The sequence below is a fragment of the Helianthus annuus genome, chromosome 12, assembly GCF_002127325.2.
Source record: "Helianthus annuus cultivar XRQ/B chromosome 12, HanXRQr2.0-SUNRISE, whole genome shotgun sequence".
Lineage (NCBI taxonomy): Eukaryota > Viridiplantae > Streptophyta > Magnoliopsida > Asterales > Asteraceae > Helianthus > Helianthus annuus.
The window spans coordinates 3190646-3199756 of record NC_035444.2 but is presented as its reverse complement, the minus strand read 5'-3'; the positions used below and the strand labels follow the sequence as shown (position 1 = coordinate 3199756).

Below are 9111 nucleotides of genomic sequence, written 5' to 3'. Positions count from 1 at the left end.
ATAAAAAATAAAAAGAGATAAATCACATATTTCAAAGAAAAAAATCAAAGAAAAATAAATAAATAAATATATGAAATAATGATTTAAGCATTCAACATATTTCTTTAATCACATGTTCTTAACCAACCATGGATACACATGTTTTACCATTGGTTTTGAAATTTTACATCAAGAAAACCAATAATCATTTTCATGTAATGCAACATGAAGTCAATATCAGATTGTCTTATAATACATCAACATCAAAGTGTTAATTAAAAGTCAAGTATCACACACATATAGTGCTCAAGTTCTTACCGTTAAATAACTATAAAACTATACATAAATCTTTTGGACTTTTGTCATAAACATGTAATAATTCATAGCACCATAGTAAGTTAAGCACTCTAGAAGCGTAAGAAATGATGATTTTATCATTGACCATATTTTCTTTAATCACATGTTCTTAACCAACCATGGATACACATGTTTTACCATTGGTTTTGAAAGTTTACATCAATAAAATCAATAATCATTTTCATGTAATGCAACATCAAGTCAATATCAGATTGTCTTATAATATATCAACATCAAAGTGTTAATTCTAAGTCAAGTAACACACACATATATAGTTTTCAAATTAAAACCGTTAAATAACTATGAATAAAAAATAATCTTTTACACTTGATCATAATACATGTAAGGCTTCAGAGTATGGTTTAAATGTGGCAGGGGCTTCATTTCACCACATCAACCAGGGAGCTCTATTGCATTTTTTCAATAGCTAGCATGGTATGGGATGAAGCCATCTCGCATACACACATAATAGCCCCCACCCCCTTTTGTTTGATTTCACACAAACACACACAAGAGCTCGCTATTGTTTTAGCTGGCTATCAATAGCGCCCCAATAGCTAGCATGGTATGTGGGAGGGCCGCTATTGAGAAAAAAAAAGTGAGGTAGCATAGGCAATGGCACCGCATACCCTACAGTCTGATAATCCATTACACCATAGCAAGTTAAATACTTTAGAAGTGTAAACAAGCAGAGCCGCACATTATTTACCTAACTGTATTAATTACCTAGTTTTACTGTCGTGTAGATTAAAGTTTGTAATATAGCATGTAACAAATACATTCTCGCCAACACCCTCCTACAACCCGCCACAAAACGCGGACTCCAATCCTAGTTAAGCACAAACTACAAACTAAATATAGTTGAGGGGTCATATATTGAAACCATTAAAAAAACCGGCTGGCCATATTCAGGCCGGTAAACCTGCCGGCCTTAGAGCATTCACATCCAATCCACTAAAAATATACATACATTCCACTAAAAAACAACTCCTATATCAATATATTTCCACTAAAAACAAATACTTTTTCTCTCTCCTTTTCAATATATATTACATTTTCTCTCTCCTCTACTCACAACCACTTTCAAAATATATTAAAAAATTATACAGGGTGAACAGTGTCCCCCCAAATATACAGATGAACAGTAACATTTTCTCTCTCCTCCACTCACAACCACTTAAACCACTTTTTATAATTTAAAAACCATCTCTCAAGATTTGGTGGATAGAATGTGAATGCTCTTAAGCCGCGTCAATAAATATTAATCTCTATTTCTCTCTCTACACAAATGAGAAAGTGATTTTCGAATGTGGTGGGTTTTGAGCTGTGATTAGCTGTCTTCTTCTCTCTCTCTAAATACTCCAAACCCTCATTCACCCCCACATTTTCAAATAATAACAATTCAATCTTCTCCAAACCACCATTTGTTATGTCTCATTTCTCCTTCAGATGAAGACCATTTGTTTAAGTTTAATCTCCTTTCTTCTTCTTTGTCTGCTTGCATTCTCACCTGTTAGGGTTTTATCTTTCTTCGATGACTCCGTCGCCGTCGCCGCCGGCGCCGGCTACGGCCGGCTCACCGACGGCGAGGTGAAGTACATCCGGCAACGGCAGCTGCTATACTACCTCGACGAGAACGGTGACAGAGGTGAAAACGTGACGGTGGATCCGTCGCTGGTGTTTGAAAACCCTAGGTTGAGAAATGCTTATATTGCTTTACAAGCATGGAAGCAAGCGATACTTTCAGATCCACAAAATCTGACCGTTGATTGGGTTGGATCTGGTGTGTGCGGCTACACAGGAGTGTTCTGTGCACCCGCACCGGATAATCGTTCTGAAAGAACCGTCGCTGGAATAGACCTCAACCACGGCGACATTGCTGGATATCTACCGGAGGAACTCGGTTTGTTAACCGATCTGGCGTTGTTTCACATAAACTCGAACCGGTTTTGCGGAACAATTCCGAAAAAGTTTAAGAACTTGAAGATTCTGTTTGAGCTTGATATCAGCAACAACAGGTTTGCCGGAATATTCCCTCGCGTTGTGCTTAAATTACCTAAATTAAAGTTTTTAGATCTCCGGTTTAATGAGTTTGAAGGTAATGTGCCTAAAGAATTGTTTGATAAAGATTTGGATGCTATTTTTATTAACCACAACCGGTTTAAATTCGAGTTACCGGATAACTTCGGTAATTCGCCGGTTTCGGTTATTGTTTTGGCGAATAATAAGTTTCACGGGTGTCTGCCGGCGAGTATTGGGAATATGTCGGATACATTGAATGAGATTATTATGATGAATAACGGGTTGAGGTCTTGTATCCCGGATGAGATTGGGTTGTTGAGTAATGTGACGGTGTTTGATGTGAGTTTTAATGAGTTGATGGGGCCGTTGCCGGAGAGTATTTCTGGGTTGGTGAGTGTGGAGCAGTTGAATGTTGCCAGTAATTATTTGAGTGGGAGTATTCCGGAGAGTGTTTGCCGGTTGCCCCGCTTGGAGAATTTTACCTATTCGGATAATTTCTTTACTGGCGAGCCTCCTGTTTGCTTGAATTTGGCTGCCTTTGATGATCGGAGGAATTGTTTGCCTGGGAGACCCGCTCAGAGACCGGTTAACCAGTGTAGGATGTTTCAGAGTAAGAAGATACATTGTAGTGCTTTCCGCTGCGCTCCGTTTGTTCCGGTGTTGCCCACGCCACCACCGCCGGTTCTCGTGCCTTCACCGCCTGTTGTTACCCCGTCGCCGCCTGTTGTTACCCCATCGCCACCTGTTTATACCCCACCTTCACCGTCCCCTCCACCACCGCCTTCGCCTCCACCACCCGTTTACTCACCTCCCCCGCCTCCACCTTCGCCTCCACCACCCGTTTACTCGCCCCCGCCTCCTCCACCATCGCCCCCGCCTCCCTCGCCACCTCCGCCTCCTCCACCGTCACCCCCACCGCCTTCCCCGCCTCCACCCCCTCCACCATCGCCCCCGCCACCTTCCCCACCTCCACCGTCTCCCCCACCACCAGTAATGTCACCGCCTCCCCCACCTCCACCTCCACCCCCTCCACCACCACCACCATCTCCACCACCGCCATCTCCTCCGCCCCCAGTCATGTCACCTCCACCGCCACCGCCTCCACCACTATCTCCACCACCGCCAGTTAATCCGCCTTATTGCGTACGACCGCCACCACCACCTCCAGTTACACCCTCACCACCGCCACCCGTCCATTCCCCTCCTCCACCAGTCCACTCCCCACCTCCCCCACAACCTTACTACTATGATTCACCACCTCCACCTCACTCGCCACCACCACCTCACTCCCCTCCACCACCACCCCACTCGCCTCCACCACCTCACTTACCGCCTCCGCCTTACATATACTCATCACCACCGCCTCCATCACCTCAATCCCCACCTCCGCCGCCCCATTCACCACCTCCACCACCCCATTCCCCACCTCCACCAGCCCCTCTTTGTATAGAACCACCACCACCACCACCTCCTTGCATTGAATACACACCACCACCATCACCAACCCCATCGCCCCCACCGCCTCCACTAGTCTATTACTCCCCACCGCCACCAGTCCACCATCCTCCTCCCCCTCCAGCAATAACATACAACAGCCCACCACCTCCAGCACCAGTATACGAGGGCCCCCTACCGCCCGTATTCGGGGTATCATATCAATCTCCTCCACCACCACCCTTCTATTGATTCTTTCAATACAATTCTCCTACTCAAAGTTGAAACAAGCCCTACAATTAATTAACACCACCAATTGTCAGTCAAAACTTTCATCACTATGTGGTGATGAATAAACATCAAGATTAGATTTTTGTGGGCAACATTTGAGATATGAATGGAAAATAGGTAAGAGGAGGATTCTTTCCCCAATATTTATTTGAAATTGTTATGGGATTTGTGAAAATAAATTTGCCAGGGAAAATTGTAGGTTGCAGAGAAGTTTTTATGTATAGACATCATCATCAGTTTGCTCTTGGTTTTTCTGGGATTTTATTGTTATTATCCTATTTTTGTTTTTAAATTTTATTTTATTTATAGTATAATCATCAACATATTTACTTGTATTGATTATTTATCCCCATGTTTTTTCTGCCTTTAGATCACTCTTTTGTGTTTGTGTTTGTGTTGACTTAAAACTGTTGATGTTTGAGTCAACATGCCATTGATTTAATTGATGCTGTCTTGATGCAAAGTACCAAGTTTCAATTGTGAACAACTACTATTTAAAATTATTGTAGAAAAATATCCACCTGATCATTACTGACATGTGGAAATTTCAGGTGATTTATTTGTGATATGTAGCGCTACAAACGAACCAAACGTTCGACGAACAGTTCGTGAACCGTTCGGTAGAAGGTTCGTTTGTGTTTGTTTGTTTATTGAACAAACGAACACGAACAAGAAATTTCGTTCGTTTAGTTAAATGAACAAACATGAACAGAGGTCGTGTTTGTTTGTTTATGTTCGTGAACGTTTGGTAACGTGTTCGTTTGTGTTCGATAGTTCATTAGTGTTTTTAGTTTTTATATTTATTTAAATACTTCAAAATTCCGACAAATTAAATATCTAATAAGTGTCATATATTCTGTTCATGAACGATTGTTTGTGTTCGCTTGTTTTCATTTGTGTTCATGAACATTAGTTTGTGCCCATTTGTGTTCGTCAACTTTCGTTTTTGTTCGTTGCCTAAAATTACTAAACAAACACAAACCAACACGAACAATTTTATTTCCTTAACAAACGAACACGAACATAAAATATTGTTCGATAAGTGTTCGTGAACGGTTCGCAAACACATATTTTTTAACAAACGAACACGAACAAGGTATTGTTCGTGTTCGTTCGGTTCGTTTGCAGCCCTAGTGATATGGAAGCCTTATTTGGATCTTATAATGTTCTATATCTAGTTGAGAAATTATTTAGTTGGAGATGTTTTGTTAATTTTTTTTATCTAATTAGAACGACAAACACACATCCCTGTCCCGAGCGTTCAGCGTTCACCAGTTTAAAGTTTAAACGGTTGTACGGGTCATAATAATAGTCTGGTAATGGGAAGGGACAAGAACCGGTTCATCAAATCAGAATTGTGCTCGATCCATTAGCTGGTAACGATACAATGGCTCTGTTTAACCGGTTAGCTTTGCCGGTCTACTATGGTTTTTAAAACGTTGATTTAAGTTATTGCAACGGTTTAAAAGTTTGGTTTTTGGTTTGTATATATACGTTTGACCCAATGATAATGGTTCTTTTTTGATGTTAACATGTTAAAAAATGAGTTTTAAAGTCTATTGTCAAACGTAACCATCATCTTTCACATTGTTGTCTTTTGCAACTATATTTATTTACACAAACATGTGAGGGGGCCCTAGCATGACCATCTATCATTTGCCATGCCAGTGAGCGAGTGATGGGGTCGTTAGAGAGAGACCTGGTGTTCTAAGTAACTCAGGTTCGATTCCTGCCTCAAGCATTTAGTTTCGGCTGCACCTAGTGATGATGGGAGATTAGGCTAGTAGGTGACGATCGCTGGTTCGATCCTTGAACTGAGCGGGTTTTACCTCACCGCACTGTCGTCCCTTCTGGCGAGTATTCACGGTCTTCGGCCTTAGGTGAGGGTTTTCCCTGGTTCGGAGACGAGTCTATTCCGATGTACTGAATGTCGCTAGTAGGTCATTTGAATGATTCGTTGGCTATTCAAAAAAATCTCATTTGCCGCGACTAGTGTCGGTTTTCATGCACCAGTAACATTAATAGAGCCTTACTCGTCATAATCATGATTGTGACCACAACCACATGATATTATTTAATTGCCTTAGGCCTTTTTAGGTGTAAACAAGAACGAAACTTTCAAAGACATGAAGTCACAACCTTTTTCAATTATAAGAAAATGTAAGTCATGATTGGACGTATTATTACTGACTTAAACGTTGAAGCTAAATTAATAACGAAGCCACATAGAAAAAGACTGATAGGATATGGAAAATGGCAATTATGAATAAATTCCTCTTACTAATTATAAATGTGAACACTATTTAAATTTAAAAAAAAAATTATATTTAAATTTAGCTCTGATTATGAGAAGAAGTACATATGATGGGCCAAATTGCATCATCTTTTGCTTTGGAATATGACGCAAGGAGAATGGGTCTTCTTTCCTAAGCATATGTTATGCTTCCGATCTCAAATTCCAATCTTCAAAGATGGATGAAATCATTGAAAAAACAAATTATCTATGCTTATGTAATGTTTCTTCACTTAAAACCCAAATTTCAAAATGGAAATACATATTTATATAGCATTTTATAAAAACTTTCAAAGTTTGTGATTATTATATGTTAGAGGAGTAAATTACAAAAATCGTCCTTTATGTATATCAGTTATTGCAAACTGTCATTTGTCTTCAATAATTACAGAAAACATACTCGATGTTTGCAAACTCTTGCAAGTTATGTCCTTTAGCCATAACTCAGTTATTTTTTTTGTAGTTAAATCTGACCAAATGGACCCCACGTGAGGGTATTTTGGTCATTTTACTCTCATGTGGGGTCCATTTGGTCAGATTTAACCACAAAAGTACCCTTATGTGGGGTCCATTTGGTAAGATTTAACCACAAAAAGTAACTGAGTTAAAGCTAAAGGACATAACTTGCAAGGGTTTGCAAACATCGAGTACGTTTTCTATAATTATTGAAGACAAAGGACAAAGTTTGCAATAAGTGACATACATAAAGGACGATTTTTGTAATTTACTTTATGTTAGAGTAAATTACTTTTTGAGTCATGTGTTTTAGTGGTTTTAACCACTTGAATCCAAAATAAAAAAGTTTAACACGTCCCTAACCGTTCATTTTATAAAATTTTGAGTCCCCGTGTTTTAGTGATTTTAACCACTTGAGTCCAAAATTCAAAGGTTTAACGCTCTGAGTCCCTAACCACTCGTTTTTATAATATTTTGAGTCCAACTTTTTAATACTTGGACATTTGATTTTGGACTCAACTAGTAGTTAAAATTACTAAACACATAGACTCAAAAAGTAATTTACTCTATATACTAATAAAAAACCAAGCTTAAATACAAAACTAAAATAAGAAAAGGATGCATAACACTACGTAAAAAAGCTTATGTAGTTCACATGATTCTTGAGTATAAAAAATGGCTTTCTATCCAACACGCCCTTCAAATATATATATATCAATTCAATGAGAGAAATTAACAAGAACGAGAAAAAGACAAATAATTCATTTTTTAATATAGTTTTGTTCTAAATATAAGAAAATAATTGAAATGCTGTTATAGGATTGGGTTCTAGAGTGAACACTAGTGTATTTGCGAACTGAGTGAACAAATCCTGGCCATTGATTTACACACGTGTATGGCTAGGATCTCATCATCAAATCGTAAATACACTAGTGTATTTCAGCATCAAATCCTGGACATTGATCTACACACGTGTATGACCAGGATTAGTTCACTCAGATCGCAAGCTACACTAGTGTTCACTCTTGAACCTAATCCTGCTGTTACAATATAACAAGAATTAACACAAAATTAGTGCTAAAACTTTAAGAACTTTAGAAATGTTATAAGAGAAAGAAGAGAATTGTATAACTTATGAAAGTGTATACATGAGGTGCATTTTCTCTTCTACCTTGAGCTAGTATTGATACTACAAAAAGATTAACTATTTGGTAGACAAGGTTAACTATTTGATAGACAAGATTAACTATTTAGTAGACAAGATTAACCTTTTAGTAGACAAAGCTATCCATAAGTTTGACAAAGAGTTCATCCACTTGCTTGGTAAATCTAGAGGTAAATCTTGATCTTCATGGTAAACATTTTATAATATTCATAACACTCCCCCTTGGATGATACTTTTCAAACTTCGAGGTCTTTAAGTACTGCCTCATTAAAAACCTTGCTAAAGAAAAACTCAGTGAGAAAAAACCTTAGCTAAGGGAAAAAAAGTGCAGTCTATAGCTCCCCCTCAAGTTTACAATTTGAAAGGAATCACATTCTCCGTACATAACGCATGCCAATGTCATGAACATGTTTTCTGAAAGTTGCTGTATGTAGTGCTTTTGTTAAAAGATCGGCTGAATTGCTCCTGGATTGGATATATCTCATCTCGATCTGATTGTCTTTAATAGGGTCCCGAGTATATGCAAAGAATCTTGGTGGTATATGTTTTGTTCTGTCACTTTTGATATACCCCTTTTTCATTTGAGAGACACAAGCGGCATTATCTTCATGGATAGGAGTTGGACTTCAATCTTTCTCTAGCCCACAAGAAGTCACAATGTGTTGTGACATAGATCTTAGCCATACACATTCTCTTGAAGCTTCATGTAGTGCAATGACTTCAGCATGATTTAAGGATGTTGCGACAAGTGTTTGTTTCTGAGAACGCCATGAAATCGCAGTTCCTCCGTTCATAAATACATATCCAGTTTGAGATTTTGCTTTATGAGAATCAGATAAATAACCTGCATCTGCATAACCAACTAACCCTTCTTTTGAATCGTTGGGATAAAACAAGCCTAAATCAACAGTACCTCGAAGATATCGAAAAATATGTTTAATCCCATTCCAGTGCCTTTTAGTAGCAGCTGAACTAAATCTTGCCAACAAGTTCACTGCAAAAGAAATGTCAGGTCTCGTACAATTCGTAAGATACATAAGTGCTCCAATTGCACTAAGGTATAGTACTTCTGGACCAAGAACTTCTTCGTTGTCCTCACGAGGACGAAATGGAT

General features: G+C 38.8%; 1 protein-coding gene across 1 annotated transcript; it reads left to right on the top strand.

Annotated features, from left to right (window-relative positions):
• Window positions 1–1570: 1570 nt before the first annotated feature.
• Window positions 1571–4418, top strand: LOC110893809 (leucine-rich repeat extensin-like protein 4). Its single transcript, XM_022140943.2, has one exon. The coding sequence runs from the start codon at window positions 1786–1788 to the stop codon at window positions 4042–4044; it is 2259 nt and encodes a 752-aa protein (XP_021996635.1). The 5' UTR covers window positions 1571–1785; the 3' UTR covers window positions 4045–4418.
• Window positions 4419–9111: the final 4693 nt, after the last annotated feature.

Excerpts from the sequence above, each read along its gene's own strand:
- LOC110893809 (XM_022140943.2), top strand. The coding sequence starts at position 1,786 with ATGAAGACCATTTGTTTAAGTTTAATCTCCTTTCTTCTTCTTTGTCTG.